This window comes from Etheostoma spectabile, chromosome 17 (assembly GCF_008692095.1).
Source record: "Etheostoma spectabile isolate EspeVRDwgs_2016 chromosome 17, UIUC_Espe_1.0, whole genome shotgun sequence".
Taxonomy (NCBI): domain Eukaryota; kingdom Metazoa; phylum Chordata; class Actinopteri; order Perciformes; family Percidae; genus Etheostoma; species Etheostoma spectabile.
In genome coordinates this window covers 12267073-12283250 of record NC_045749.1, presented here as the reverse complement: position 1 = coordinate 12283250, position 16178 = coordinate 12267073, and the positions used below count along the sequence as shown (strand labels likewise).

Here is a 16178-nt window from a genome sequence, read left to right as displayed (position 1 = left end):
CTCAGGTGATTAATTATGTTTAAGGTTTTTGCCCACAAGTAAATAAATGTATTGAAGGCTTTTTATTCAGGATCCCCTTTTTGTACGTTGCCAAGCTAGTCTGTTTAAGTGCTTTTGCAATAGGAGGTGGTGGTGACACTTTCTGTTACCGATTTTGTCAGGCTTTTGGACCAGTAAGTGTGTTGTAAATGTTTACAAGTCAATAGAGTTTCACTTCATCTCATGTGTTTCAGTTCCCAGAAAGTGAAAAGTGAAAGAAAAACTGGAAGTCAGTTGGGCTTGTTCCCACATGTACATCCTCCCACCCCTTATTACCCTGCACACTTTTAACTTTCTGTATCGCTGTAGTATACAATCTTTCAAAATGCAGCACCAGGGACGTCATTGTGCCTATTTTATGGGGGCTGAAGCTATCCCAAAATGTTCCTAAGCACCCCTAAATGATACGAAGAAAAACAATAACAATTTGATTTATCAATAACTGTATCCTCAGTCATATAGACCCAACAAATGATATATATCCAGCTATAAACTAGTCTAGCTAGAGTGAACAAACAAAATACAACAAATGGTTAACTTAGCAAGCTAATCACAACTCTTTATTCTTTTCCAATAATATAGCCTAGCTCTTGAAACAATATTAATTCCCATAGAATGTTGTTGTCACTGAAAACTAAATGCCATAGGGTCCCTGTTATTGCTATTGTACCGTTGTATCCTTCAATTCACTGAGCAAATGAGGTGGGATGGATATTTAAAGATATTTCAGCAGAGAGAAAAAGAAGCAGGAGATTGGCAGGGCCTTTGATTCTGAGGGAGCTGGTGTGATTGTGGTCCGTAGTGGCCTATTGGTCTGAGGATTGTTTTGTTTTCCACAATAAGCATTTGTTGGTCGGTCTAGGCACTCTGCATAGCCTAAACTAAATTATTTAATTATATTTATTATATATTGTAGCTATATTTTAACCAATTTCACTTTCTGTGTTTCCCTGACTGTAATAAAGTAAATAAATATGTAGATGTTACCTAAATGTAAGCTAAAGATGAGCACATGTACAGTAACAAAGATATGAGTGCAAAGATTTTGCAAACACAAGTTACAAATACCCTGGGGGCTAAGAACCCCCTGTCTTTTAATCCTAGTGACGTCCCTGTGCAACACACATTAAAAGTATTTATTTTAGATAGTTTATCAATGAGGCATACACATATTCAAAATCCCTTCACAGGACACACAATTACATGGACAGATAATGCAAAGGATCATGTCTAAGAATGACTATATAGGAGAACTGATAATTGAAATGTGGCACCAACATTTCAAAAAATATGACAGATGTAGGTACACACTCAGTTGACTTTTAGCTGCAGAACATTTCAGCAGTGACAGATGAAGGCAGATGCTCAGAGATGTGTAATTTCTGGTGAACACTTGCAGCCATAATGAGAGCTTCCCCCATATGGCTCTTCTGTTTCTTGTTTCTTACTGCTTCTGCTGCCCCATTTCAATCCTCCTCACTGCTCTCTCAATCTTTTTTCCATTGCCCTTACCTTTGCCTTTGTTTAGCACATACAGTATAAAGTGTGAAAACGTACATAAAGTAAAACAGCAAAGGTTTTATTGCCATCAAGTGTGAATGACTGCAATTAGTGATAGAATCTGGGACACAAAGAAACACATCACATCATTTAAATCAAGTTGCCAAGAGAACAAAGCATATGTTTTTTTGTGCGTGCGTGCGTCCGTCCATGTGTGTGCGTGTGTGTTAAACAAATTCTCAATGTGAACAAAAATGTGGAACATTTTTAATCCTTTCTGTGATTTATCTTCCATCTTTACCTCCAACTCTGGAGAGGTCACAGGCAGATCCAAGATAAGACTTGTATTGCTGTGTGGGCTTTTACTATTGAATTGTCTGGAAATTTCAATTTGTCACTTCAAGGATTAGCCTACTGCACAAGAATGTTCAGTCTGTACTTGCCGGTCCTTAGAAGCCATATCTAAATAACTTCTAGGCTATTGCTCTAATGATCCCTAAAAGTTACGTGAAACAGAGGAAGATTGTTATTCCAAACACAAGGTTTATACCATTGGCATCTGCCAAGAAAAGCATTTATTTGTCATCTGTCTAAATTAGTCTGGTCCTTGGAGATCTGTTTCTAGCTTTGATCAATGCTCCATTGAATCTGTTTTAATCAGTACATCTGACCTGTGTGTGTGTGTGTTGCAGTGGGAGCTGTGGTCACATGCTCATGAGCAGCTCTTTTGTGTATTGTTTCTTATGGTTCTTATGACCAGCACGGAAAAGGAGGTGCTCTGTGGTGTTGCTTGCTGCTGTAGTTTACTATATACCACCTTTTGGTTTTCACTTATTCTTTCTTGGCTCCTAACTAAAAGAAGTTCTAAGAGGCTTTGAACAAAGTATTATACAACAATGAATAATCAGACCCAACAGTTTGATGTAGAAGCTGTCTGATGTTGCCCTCTTCTGATCGCTCCCACGTGGTGTTTTCTTTTTCAATAATGTCAACTTCTAAACTGCAGGTTTTGTGTTTTTACTGAACCCCTGTTTTTCCCCCACCCTCTCCTTTTTCCTTCCTTTCTTTATATGACAGGTGGATAATGCCAAAGTTCTCCACTATGTCGGAGCAGGCATTGCCTTCCCCACCAGTATGCTGTTTGTGTGCCTGCAGTCAGCACTGACTTACCGACTGGCCAAGACTCAGGGGGAGTACAACATGGCCCACCTCCGGCTCTGCATGACCCTGCTGGCCTTTGGAGCCTTGGTGCTCAGTATCCTTTACCGCCATTAACAGATGGCAGCATTCGAGGCTGTCAAGTGCTTTAGAATAGAGCGTAGTGCCGCCAGCCTGATTGAGGAAAAAGACATCCCTTCCACATTATATCACAACTACAGTTTCCCTCCAGTATTCAATGTTAAATCCTTTCTTTCATGTTATGGGCCATTTGTACAGCTATACAAGAGAGTATACATGAGAGTATATACACTTACTTGGCCAATAAAGCTGATTCAAAGAATAGATTCAACGATTTGAATGGACATGGTAGAGGACACGTCAAACAGATCTGTTGCAGTCAATTAGGGATGCAACGATTATAGATTTTGTTGGTACGATTTTAGTCTGAAAAATAATCATGGTTTCACGATTATTACCATTATTATGCGTTAATTATTTTCATTGCTAATGTATGAAATCACATGAACACTAGATGTTTGTGTTATTTATTGCTGCTCTTTAAAAAAGAAATAACACACTAACAGTATTTAATGTTTTGAAAATTATTATATGATCAATCCTCAACCTTTTTATTTATATTCATCTGATAAGATTATAGACTAGAGGTGAATCAGTCACACCACAAACAAAGGCCAAGTGGGCAACAACCGAGCAACAATAGTGCTGTTCTTAAGAAGAAGTTGGCCCTTTTGGGTTTTGCTAGCTTTTGTGTCTAAACGATGAAGGAAGTTAGACAAGTTGCACCTGTCACAGTGAGATGTGCAGCATGTTGCCAAGGAATAAGTGTGATGGAGAAATCTCTATGCAGCCTATTGTCCCACAGGGGATGAAGATGAGTTATTAAGTAACATCAAGTGGTAACGTCGGTGACATGTTTGAGCTGTTGTGGCGTTTTGACTCGTACTAACACAACGCTATTGTCAGCTTGCTCACTGACTCGTTAGCGTTACATTAGACAAGCTAACGTTAGCTAACTGGTTACGGTAACAAGCTAACAAACGCTTAAAAACAACGTTAACAACTAATAAAGTCGCTAGCAAGCGTACCAGCTTGTGTTGAATTCCCCATTGCGGCAGCAGCTGTCCTGACGTCGGTTCTGCTCTGTTTTTTCCTGGTGTTTGCCAACTTTATAACGAAAAAAAATTGCAGCAGTAAGTTATCCCACCACGAAGAGCCACTAACACGAACATTTATGTTGTCAAGGTCTAGTAAGAACTGCACGTGTGTACACTGGGTCAGTTAACACTCAATGAATAGAGAAATTGGTTAACCGCTGCATCCCTACAGTCAATGCTGTGACATTTTGAGAAATATTCTTAGTTGGTTTCTGCTGATAGTTAGATGAGTAAATTGATTCCACACTCATGTATGTATGGGAAAATATGAAGTTGCAGCAGTAAGCTTGGCTTTGCATAAAGATTGGAAACAGCTAGCCTGGTTTCAGTTACCAGCTCGCTCAGTTTCTCGTTAGAAGGAGTATTGTGACTACAGCCACAATCTGTTTGGCTGGCCACTGGATTGGTTCGGGTTAAGGGTCTTGCTCTTTCACTTTCCCAGATTTTATTCTGTTGGTCTGGGGATTGAACCGATGTTCACCAGCTTGCTTCCCTAAACTTTAGGCCACCACTGCCCTGTGCCATGTACTGTATTGTGAGAACAGGCTTTCTCACTGCTTTGCTGTTGTTTTCCTTGACCATGTTTTCAGGTGGTGTGTTTTTCTGTCAGGAAAGTTTCGTCCTTCAACACGCATCAGCAATTTTTGAATGGGTGTTCTGCGTCATTATCATGCTGTTTTATGGAACATTTGCCTTTGAATTTGCCGGCATGTCATCAGATACCATGGTGGTGCTGGCTAGAGGGACCCTGGGACCTGCAGGGAGAGAACACAAGGTGGACACACTTGGATCACTGGGAGGGCCCATTCCACACTCACACCAACCTGAAAACATGTCCATACTGTAACCTGCTGGCACATCTTGATGCCACACAGCTGGCTTGTTTATTCCTTTCAAGCTCTGGTTGTGGACTGAGTTTACTTATATATTTCAAGCCACATTCATCTGGGGCTTTGAAACAAACCAGGCCAGTGCAGTCGCCACTCATGGCAGAGTGAATTCTACTATTTGAGCCCCATGGTGTAGACCTGCTGCCACAGTGGAGAGCTTAGCTTGTATTGTGCTCACATCAGAGCTCACTGTCTCTCAATAACTTTGTTTTTATTTTGTACATTGCACAGGTGAGAAACCAAACAGCTCAGTCCTGTGACCAGCAGAGGAGTAGTTTGTCACTCAGATCAAGAAAATGTACTGTCCCCCTAAGATGCTGTAACCTGTTTAAATAAGTGGCCTTGAACCATTTACACTTCAGATGACTGCCACAATGCTTTCATTGTACGAAAAGTGAGGGCTGCTGGACAGCCAAGCTGACAGTATTATAGTCGTAAGAAAAGCAGAGGGAGAGAGAGAGAAAGAGAAGATGGTGTGTGAATGTTACATCGGAAGCAAGGTCATGCTTGTTTTCCAACTAGAGAATGGATGAATGCAATAAATTCAAAGAAGTCGCGTAATAAAAGAAGAGTATATAAATTTTTTTGTCTATCCTGGAGACGGAACCGAGCAGTGGTCTGCATTTTGCAATAAATTTAAACCAGCATTAAGCAGTATTTTTCATATAACAAATTAAAATAATTGTAATGTCAAAGAGTCCTTTATAGTACTGAATTCCCTGATAGTTAATCATAGAAAGAAAATGGATTATATTATATTAATAACAATATTTTATTTTATGGAATTAACACCCTACTCCACATAGATGTTAGCTGCTTTTAGCTTACTTTTGGTTATTCACCCTGCGTACTTGGTCAAGCTGACTGTACGCTACCTTTTATCCAAAGTAAGTCAACCATTTGGCGAGCTGGAGATAGATATTCTACTTCAGGATTTGGTTAATCAAAGCTAGAAAAAAAGTTAATATTGCACTTGTGTTTTTCAGGTGACCTTTAGGATGATAATATTCCCCTGTGTCTGTTGAATGTGTGAGTACGCACAGACGTTAGCCATAACAACTTATGTCAGTTTGGTTTGTGGTTAAAAAATTGCTTAATACAGCTTTAAAATATGCACCACCAACAACTTTGTTTGAACAGTAGAATTAAAGTATCAATGGAGCACACGTTGCCTTTTTGTGTCGGAAAACTTTCAATTATGTGCCATATCATTATTTGAACTGCATACAGAACAAACAGTAGACCTGGTGCCTCATTAAGTCAAAGTCTGAGTGAAAAAAGCATGTCCTTCCCTCTTGTTGTTACAAATTGATTCAACTTATGAAAGAGAGATGATACAGTGTCCAGAGGCCAAATGCTTACAGTACCAGCTAATTCAAGCCAGAGCACTGGGTTTATTGAGTTTGGTGAGGAGGCACACATGTGTTTTCAGGTCCTATGGATGTAGTTCTGCATCTCATTACTCCCCAACAAGGAGCAGAACATGCTGTCATTGTTTTACCTGGTAACTCTTTCTTTAAACTCTCCATAGTTTGGAGTTTTTACAGCCTGTCTCGCTTGAGTAGAGGAACAAAGGAAAAAGGAAGGATTTGTAAAGTATAAGATTAATGAGATACAGTATCCTGCCTCTGTGTTACTGTACAGCAGAATACGTCAAATATCAGTTTTCCTGTGGCATCGGTGCTGAAACACAAAAGGCCTTATCCTGTCATTTCTGCTGAGGTTAGCTCTGATTATGAGCTTGAGACGTAGGGCCAATGTCAGCATCATTGACTGCTAATAGTGGAGGAACAGGGACAGAAGGTTGCATGCATGCTTGTGAGTGCAAGGAATACCAAAGCCGATATTGGGCACCACCCATTCATATACATTGAAACATGCCTCCTGCTAATAGCTACACTGACTTGATATTGTGATATCTATCAGTTTAGTTTTTAATTTTATTTTAGCCTCATGGTCTTTTTCTTACAGTTGTCCCTCCTATATTGACTTTCTCTGACATTCTGTGCTGTGTTGTAATACACAGTTGTGCCAGGATTACTGTTTATATTTTGTTGGAAATTTTCAACATCTCAGTTTAATATTAACGCACTTTGAGCTCTCTGGTGAAACCCAGAGCAAGCAGAGGGTTTACAATAAAAACTCAGTGAAAATATCACTTCATCATACCACAGAGGGCCACATGATGGGCAGAGGTTTTTTTTCTTGCCAGTATTTTGGGTAAGTTGCTAAAGAGCCCATTGTTCAATCACAGCTTTACAATCTGTTACAGAAGGACTGAAATGTAGTAATTCACTATATACTGAATGCATGAATACTAAAGTGGAAAAGCTTGTGCATGCTGTTCAACAGTCAAAACAACACCAGACCCACCTCTGATCACTTGCTTCTCCCTACTGGTCAAACTGCTCATTGCATGTAAAGTTTGTTGGAATCAGAGCTCGGCAGCTTGAAAACTTTTTGTATCCATAGCATAGCATTTTCAGTCATCTACATGTTGAGGCCAAATCTGCTTTTGTTTTACTTCTAAATTTATGAACAGATTGGAACTCCTGCCTGGCTTTAGTTCAGCAGTAATTTTCAGATTTGGTGCATTTTAAGTGTTAAGCCAAATTCAATTCAATTCAATTCAATTTTATTTATAGTATCAATTCATAACAAAATTATGCTGTTCTAGCAAGAAACATTTATTTTACTGAATGGATGGTAGGAAGCTATGTTTCCAGCTGAACACTACAAAAATGTCTTTTGAGAAGTTAGTCGGATTTACATTTTGCATTGCAGCATCCTTGTCATCATTTCATATAAACCTCTCTACTTCCTGTTCTTTTTTCCTTTGCACTCAGGAAAAAATCACGACACCAGCTGCATTGTTTGAATTTAAGCAAAATGGACTATACTTGCTTTAACCTTCTGTTGTCTTTCTTTTAATGGCATTCATTTTATGTTTATGAGGATTTGTCATGTATGTATGGTATTGTGTAATATAGGTGGGTAGCCATGATATAATAGATTATTTTTGTTAATCAAGACTCTTTAAAGCTTACAAAAATAAACATTCCTGTGTAGTTTGCTTGTGGAAATGCTTATGCTGCTCACGCCAACATGGTTGGCAAGAAAAACTAGCTCAGTCATGCTATCAGTAGATCATTGGTGAGAGCATGCGGACAATCCAGCGTCCGTAAACCTCACAAACATCTGTTACTCGATACGTCTTTGGTGAAATGCAAAATGCTCCCTATGTGCCTTATATAATATTTTCATAATGAAAACCAAAGAGGTTTAGGTTGTAAATTCTATTTTGATAAGAAGTCATATGATTGTATGTCTTAATGTTCGACAAATAAAACTGTTAAAAATAATTCATATAATCCATTTTTATTTTCACCACATAAGTTATCTTTAATTTATTGTTTCATTATTTACATTGTCCAGTTTCTCTGCCAATAGAGTTGACAGAAGATGACACAGATCAACACATTAAATAAGAGGAAAACTTCTCTTACAAAAACAATGTTGGCTGTAGATGAAATCATGGGTTGTTTCACTCACCTTAAACTCTTAAACCTCTACAGACATGAAGTTTAAAGATGAATACTCTTGACACTTACTCAATCCCCTCAGATGGAAATAATTAAATTAAATACTGTGTGGTTAAGCAAGGATGAAAGCTGACCTAAAATTAAATTTTAATGCCCTGTTGAGAAACATAATATATTAAACACTCCCTTTTTCCCTCTAAATCCAAGGGAAGGATCTCAGTCTGCAATATAGAGCTGCAGAGAAAATTTAGCACTTCACATTGAGTAAGAAATTAACTAAATATCTATAAATACAAGGAGATCTGCAACTACTCTAAGTCAGATATTGACTCGGATCAGCATAGGCTTCAAACATTGTAGAAACGCAGCAACTGTAAGACACCAGTGGCGTAACTTAATACTTTTGTCTCAACATTGTGCAGCTTGGTAATCCACCGCAGAGAGCAAAGAGAGAAGAGACTTCAAGTTATTTGCTAAATGGGTCACATCTACAAACTCAGTCACAGCAGCAGGCCTGCTGGTAAAAACCAAAAAAGGCATACAGATACAAATCAGCCACCAGGTGAGCTGTGCGGCAATAAAAACATCTTATTAAAGCAAAGCAGGGCTAAAAGGATGGTAGAAAATTAGAGCAGTATGAATACTACTACTAATACTACTAATAGTATGAAGAGTGCATGGCTTGATTGAAACATGCTCAAGAGATAATAGCTATCTCCACGTTTAATGACCGGACTTGTTGTACGACGATGATTGTAATATTACAAACAGCTTTCAGTAGCACACATTACAAAATAAGACTTAGAAAAGAATTTTAGTCACGACAAAAAGTGACTTTGGTTAAGCTATAATTACACTTCTGACATTTATATGACAGTCACTGATAAAACCCTTGCTGTCAAAAGCAACTTTTGTAAATGAGGCACTGAGGTTGTTTCTGTACACGGTACGGATCACGTAAAGGAACATTCACAGCATTGAGACAAAACACTGCTTCTAATGGGGTAGAGGTATTTTTCTTGAGAGGATTTGGTGTAGTGTTCCTTTACGTTACTAAGGAAGATCTGTGACTAGTATGTATATTTCTAAAGCACCGATAATTGGATGTTTATGGACAGGGGTGGGATTGGTTGCTATAATGTCCTCTGCAATGTCTCTCTTCTCATTGGTAGGGTCCCATTATATGTTTGTTGGCTACAACCACTCTTGCATACAGCAGTAATTGTCTTATTTTTTTAGAGTTGACTTATCACTAACTTTGGCTTTAGTTCTTCCTACTGAAAAATGTCCTATTGTTTGAAGGAGCTGGCAGTTTTAGTCCATGAAGAGACGTCTGGTTCAGCCTCCATGTGAGTCAAACAGGACAAGCCGATGGAGTATTTAGAAGACAAGCTTTTTGGCCATCTCCCAACTGAACTCTGGTCGACCAAAGTGGCCATAAGAAGCTGTCTGCTGGTAGATTGGCCTCTTCAGGTTCAGTTCCCTAAGGAGAAATACAATGCAAAAAAAAGAGGTAAGAAAGGCCAGTAAGGTAAATAAGGATAATCTTAGTTAGCAGGGACGATGTTTAAATCGGAAGCACCGGATGCTCTATGGGAAACAATATGTGGAACTCCTAACCCACAAAATTCAAATGTCATGTATTAATGATCTGATGCCTTGCACGGTATTTGACATTGGTTCATGCCTATTACTTGTCCCTGTACAAATATAAATTTCTGGGGATTGAATGGGATTATGGGAAGAAATAGGCAAAAAAAAAAAAAGCCTTGGCTTCAGCCTATTCTTTTTTTCAGTTAGATACGGTGGCAAATTGTGGTAAATACTTGTTTCTTTCATGTACTGTATGTTAACCAAAACAAAATTACTTTTCATCATGCATAAAATAAACAACTGAATGTTCTAATCTTTTTGTCTGTCATTACATACAGCCTTCACTGCAAAAGAGAGAAATGTAAATATAGACCAAAAATCATCTTAAACTCACTATGTGTAAATTTTGAAAGTGTCTACCTTTGGTGCCTTCTAGTGGTAAAATACAATTATGCATTTTCACGGAGTGCTAATAGTCTAATTTTACTAGAAACAAAAACATAAGACATCAGACTATTTTAATACATTTTATAATAAAAGGTCTCCCCACAGTGACTTTAAACGGAACACCCTTGACATTGTCTTGCATAAGGAAGATACGGAGGTCATATTGTCATGGTTACCTGACAATGACTCCTGGCCGCAGATCGAAGTTCTTGTTGACAATCTGGAGCAGCTCTGACTCTGTTTTCTGGGAGGAACCGTAGGTGAACAAGGAGACGGAAAGAGGTTTGGCCACTCCGATAGCATAAGACACCTGTAACATGCACACACACAGAATGGTAGATAGAAATGCTTTTAAAGCTTTAGTGTGTAACTTTTTGATATTACTTAATGTCCGTTACATTCAAGCCATTGTCAAATGAGTTGCTACAAAGCTAACGACTATCAGCTCCACACAACTCTCTGTATTTTTCAGTGTGGCTATGTTCAGAAGATTGTGTTGTCCAGTGACTTTTGTGCACAGTAACCTGAGTTAAGATAATTACCTCTTCTAAAGAGTACATCCTTTTTTTTTATCCTCCGTGTCCTCCTTGGCTACTAGCAACTGCATGAAGGAGGGGTGGGGGCTTTGCACGATCACGGAAGGCTTGTATCATGTGTACGCGCCGTTTTGTTGTTTGTCATGGGGGCGACCGAAACTACGCACTATGGCTTTAATGCTTCATACGCTGGTCATGTACAGTACACATGGGTGAATGAATGATGCTGTGGGCTCACCTGAACCAGAACTCTCCTGCACAGTTTGGCTTGGACCAGAGACTTGGCAACCCAGCGAGCAGCATAGGCAGCAGAGCGGTCAACCTTTGAGAAGTCTTTTCCGGAGAAAGCTCCGCCACCGTGAGCGCCCCACCCTCCGTATGTGTCTACAATGATCTTCCTGCCTGTCACACCAGCGTCACCCTGATAATGACAGAAAGAAAAGATGAGCAAAAAATCAATGACTTTTATGTTTGTTTGTTTTTGTTTTCGAGATGAAATGAGCAGCTTGTGTGTGATGGTCACCTGAGGTCCTCCAATGACGAAGCGACCGCTGGGCTGAATGTGGTAGATGGTCTTGTCGTCCAAATATTTAGCTGGAACCACGGCATCGATCACCTAATAGAATCAATGCAACATTAGAACCAAATAAATGACTTTGACCTAAGCAATGCATTCATCAGAGGCCCGTGAAGTGTGTTCATAGGATCTACCTTCTCCTTGAGGACCCTCTTCTGTTCCTCCAGAGAGATGTAGTCGTCATGCTGGACAGAGACTACAATGGTGTGAACTCTCTTGGGGATCACAGCTCCGTCCTTCTGGTCATAATGTACCGTCACCTGTGGGAAGAAATCAAAAAGTTGGCACACACTATATATATATATATATATATATATAATATAGTATAAGTACGGACTTACTCTACAGTTCTCTCTCGTTTACTCTCATTTATCTTTCCTGCTTTTGCTGTGAACCAAATTTCCCCATACAATAACTACATTTTCCTTTGAATGTATCTGTTTTCTTGTGCAGACCCTCACCTGAAACTGAATGAAAATTTTGCCTGATACCTTCTAACATCCCAGAGTTTAGTCACTTTGTTGATTCATTAATACTTCTTTGTCATAGTAAAAATGTGTGCTCAGTCAGTTAAATACTTCCGGTTACCCAAGCTGATCTGATTTTCTCTGCTGGCACCAAAATAAATCTCTTGGCAGACATTCAGAAACAATAAACTAATTGACATAAAGACTACTGTGGATTTGTTTCGGAAAGAAAAAAGAAAAATATTGCATATGTTGTAATACTTTGTACAACACACCTGTGTTTTAGAGTCGGGACGCAGCCAGGCAATGTTGCCGGACCGCCTGAGTTCAGCCATCTTTGAGTTGAGTCTGTGGGCTAAGACGATGGTGAGAGGCATGCATTCCTCTGTTTCATCTGTCGCATACCCAAACATCAGACCCTGCAGAGAAAAAGAGTCAGAACAGAAACAGAAAGATGTAAACTGTATTATGAAACAGATCATCATCAGCAGGAAATAGTCATATTGACTGTAACTGTAACAAAAACAATGACAAAATATTAATAATGCACTGTGCGACATTGCGGCTTGTGAGGAGTCTGCTGGAGCTAATTGATATAATATCAGTCCTGTCACAAGACAAGAGATAATAAATGAAAAGAGCACTTCTTAAAACAAACATGAAGGTTAAAAAGACATTAAAATAGACGTATAAAATATAAGTGTAAATAAAAGATAAATCAAGTAAAATAAGTTAATAAGAGAAAGTTGTGTTTACATTTTTTTTAAGAAGATCTTGAATCAGCCAGCTTAATTTTACATCCTAAGACATGGTATTACAGATATTGCAAAACTTATTTTAAATTGTTGACTTTTTCAGATTGAATTACACTTAAACTTAAATTACTCAGAAGGAGTACATTGACTTTTGATAGTTTAAGTACATTTAGCTATAATTGTACTTAATTAGGATTTTAAATACAGGACTTTTACTTGAATATTTACTTAAAAAGTAAAAGATCTAAGTAATTATTCCACCCCTGCTGAATTGTCTCAATTCTTTAACACTGTAATATTGAGTCAAACAAATAGAAACAGAAGTCAAATATCACAGCCATCCAGCCCTCCAGCAAACATGAGCCAAAGGTCACATTGTCCTGTTGCAAGAGTCCTACCTGGTCCCCCGCTCCAATGTCCTCCTCCTGTCTGTCAACATGGACCCCCTGAGCAATGTCTGGACTCTGCTGCTCCAGAGCCACCAGCACATTACACGTCTTATAGTCAAAACCTACAGAGGAAAAGTGAACGAGAGCGATCAAGCTGACAACACAGAGCGCATTTTACTTCTATTTTTGTTGATTTCAAAGTTGTTTTCTCACCTTTGTCAGAGTTGTCGTAGCCAATGTGTTTGATGGTGTCCCTCACCACCTTCTGGTAGTCCACGTTGGCCCGAGATGTGATCTCTCCACAGAGTAACACCATGCCAGTCTTACACACTGTCTCTGTCAATACAAACACATTACACATAATTTTAAACATCTTGTGAAATTTGAAAATCTTTGGGCACAGTTCTACTTTTTGACTTCTATCACAAATAGCTGTTGCAAAGACAGGCCTTATTGCCGTTATCAGCTAATTCTGAGGGGGTTGCGCTGAGTGGTGAGACCTTGGGATACTCAGAGGTCAATATTATAATACAATAAATAATCTAACAATCCAGACAATTTAAACTCCAGCTGAGATTTAGATCAGTCGGTTTGTATGTCAAAACTGACCGCATGTTGCCCTTTGCCCTTAGGCGAATTTAAAGAACGACTTAAGATACTGAGATGACATTAAATCATTTTTTTCATAAGTTTACTTACCACAGGCCACTTTGGCATCTGGGTCCTGCTTCAGGTGAGCATCCAGGACAGCGTCACTGATCTGGTCACAAATCTTGTCTGTGGAGAGGACAAGCATTACGTTTAGAATTCAGAACACAGACAGTGTGATTTGAATGTATTACTGCAAAGAGATTTCTAAATATATATGTATGAGCCTTTTGAGGCAGTTATTTCAGTTTTTGAAAGACAGAAAAAAATATATTGTCGCGTTAGTACAGTAGGTTCTACAAATATTTCTCTGAAAGGTTACAAGGTAATATTTCAAACAGGACGAGCGTTGGATATTAGTTGTTTCAGTCAGCAGCAGGACAATGTCTCACCAACCACTCCATTCATCTCTATCTGTCATCCTGCTGAAGCATGCAATACACGGGTTACATCCGAAACAACATCAACATCTGGTTGCATCGGCTTGACACGACACAGACAACCTCAATACATTGTAATTTCCCCACTGGGGACCAATAAACAGTATACATTATAAATTGAATGAAATGTATAGTTTTAGTTCTGAGATACGGAGGAATTAAAATAATATTAAACATTTTGTCATCTTCACTTTAAACTGACTAAATGGATTTAAAGTTGGTTTACAGTCTGTAGGTGCAGGACTATGTATCTTTGATCCCCCCAAAAAGGCCACTATCCGTGGGAACAGCCCAGACCTCGAGGTGTGTTATCAAATCAAAAGTTGTGTGCTGCAGCTTTCCACCAAGGCCACACACTTCTGTAAATGTTCAAACACTATGGAAAGTATTTGAACTGGTAACTAGATCTTCTTCTATTTGTTTTTAAGACCTAAAAGACTTTAAGTAATGTCTACTCCATGAAATACCGAGGGAAATGTGATATCTATCTACAAGGTAAAGGTGTACTTTTTGCCATGTTTCAAACATTTTCTTTAAAAATGAATTAAAAAAACAACACTATGACTTTCTCAGATTCAAAATCAGTGTTACTGATTTTCTAACCCTGTGGTTTTACACAATTGTGCCATTACCTGTGAAGCAACTGGTTTACTCTGCTGAGTTTACTGATTATCGATTTAAGCACTTTGTAACATATTTGTGAAAGGATTACAACACTTTGAAACAAGGGGTTGGGGAGCAGTGTAGAGGGTAGATTACATTTAACTTTTATAATTAGCTTTCTCAAGTGTGTATAGAACATCTGGGCAACATTTTACATAAGTGCTCCTTTTTAGCATTTATAAGCATTATATAAACATTTAATACATTGTTAATAACACTATCCTGTAGTTTTAAGCGGCTATAGACATTTTAAGGGTGTGTTTAATATACAATAGTTGTCAGCAATTATAACTTCTCCTATGAAGATATATTTCAATTTATAACAACTGTATTTTACCATATTGCAATTAATCATACATAAGCCTCCACTTATGGTTGCCCATAGGAGGAGTTAAAGTGGTTGACAAAGACATTAATAAAGACGTATAGCTGCTTATATAAGTGATGTTATAAACCATTTATTAAATATTTATAGAGTGTTAATAAATTCTATATAGGGGGACTTAAAGTAAAGTTTTGCCAACATGGGATTGACAAGAATTGACAACCATTTACCACATAGAAACTGTAATGGGTCATTTTAATGAGGTTAATGTCGTTCTATTGCAGCATTTTGGACTGAGATGTATTTGTATGTATGCTTATTTCAATGTCAACATGCCAGCTATATCCCCGCATAGAGTCCACATGACACTTTTCTTCAGTGTGCAACCGTACACCAGTGTCACACACTTCACCTCCAGCTGCCCATAAGTGAGAGTGAGAGTGAGGGGCAGTAAACACATGTTGCTGTGAATGGAATACCAACCATGCTTGGAGAGTAAATATTCAGCACTGTGGAGCTACTTTGGACAACTTGCCTAGAGTTTATTCCTATGTATGTCTATGTTTTAACCATGAGATATTAAATATATTCCTCTGTATATAGATAAGAAAAAGGTGTGTTTTGAAAATGATATATTCTGGGTGTGTTTACAACAAAGTGTGAAGAAATCTGTTGTGGAGTTCTGAAATATCTCATAGTAAACTCACTAAAGTTAATTGGAGACTCACCTGGATGTCCCTCTCCTACGGACTCCGACGTGAACATAAAAGAGCCATCGTCCAGCATGTCACTCATTTTTCTTTACAAGGCCAGGTATTTGGCAAGACTCAGAGAAAAAAGTTTTCTCAGCTCCCTCCAACAGTTCAGAGAGATCTGAAGGCTGCTTTATATTCCTGCTGGTTCTCTTTAAGAGAAAAATGAAGAAAAAAGGGGCCAACAGCCCTGCAGCCAATACAAAGTCTATCCTACAAAACTCCACGTCTGTGTCCACATGGCCCAATATATATGGCGCACCCACACCCACACCCACA

General features: G+C 38.6%; 2 protein-coding genes across 3 annotated transcripts in view; one reads left to right on the top strand and one right to left on the bottom strand.

The window, feature by feature from the left end:
• zgc:154058 (Transmembrane protein 150A-like) overlaps positions 1 to 8820 on the top strand; it is a 24253-nt gene extending 15433 nt beyond the window's left edge. The window contains exons 7-9 of one of the 2 annotated variants that reach the window (XR_004335814.1): positions 2617 to 2794; positions 4466 to 4846; positions 4949 to 8820. Coding sequence is in view for 1 of the 2 variants with exons in the window: in XM_032540741.1 (XP_032396632.1) it covers positions 2617 to 2794; positions 4466 to 4722 (435 nt within the window). In the remaining variant the exon portion in view is untranslated. Of the gene's footprint in view, positions 1 to 2616; positions 2795 to 4465 lie in introns of both variants that reach the window. The other variant, XM_032540741.1, reaches the window with a different exon arrangement.
• On the bottom strand, positions 8147 to 16145 carry mat1a (methionine adenosyltransferase 1A). Its single transcript, XM_032540729.1, has 10 exons — positions 15876 to 16145; positions 13771 to 13848; positions 13285 to 13407; positions 13081 to 13193; positions 12203 to 12346; positions 11595 to 11720; positions 11407 to 11499; positions 11122 to 11304; positions 10524 to 10657; positions 8147 to 9790 (listed from the first exon to the last, which is right to left on the bottom strand). The coding sequence occupies exons 1-10, from the start codon at positions 15940 to 15942 to the stop codon at positions 9688 to 9690; spliced, it is 1164 nt and encodes a 387-aa protein (XP_032396620.1). The 5' UTR covers positions 15943 to 16145; the 3' UTR covers positions 8147 to 9687.
• Between the last annotated feature and the right edge of the window lie 33 nt (positions 16146 to 16178).

What these genes read in the sequence shown, in the direction of transcription:
- mat1a (XM_032540729.1), bottom strand. Translation starts at nt 15,942, where the DNA reads ATGAGTGACATGCTGGACGATGGCTCTTTTATGTTCACGTCGGAGTCC. An exon ending in CGTAGGAGAGGGACATCCAG is followed by an intron (nt 13,849 to 15,875) that starts GTGAGTCTCCAA and finishes TCCTCTCCACAG; the next exon opens with ACAAGATTTGTGACCAGATC. An exon ending in GCAGGAGAGTTCTGGTTCAG is followed by an intron (nt 10,658 to 11,121) that starts GTGAGCCCACAG and finishes TGCATGTTACAG; the next exon opens with GTGTCTTATGCTATCGGAGT.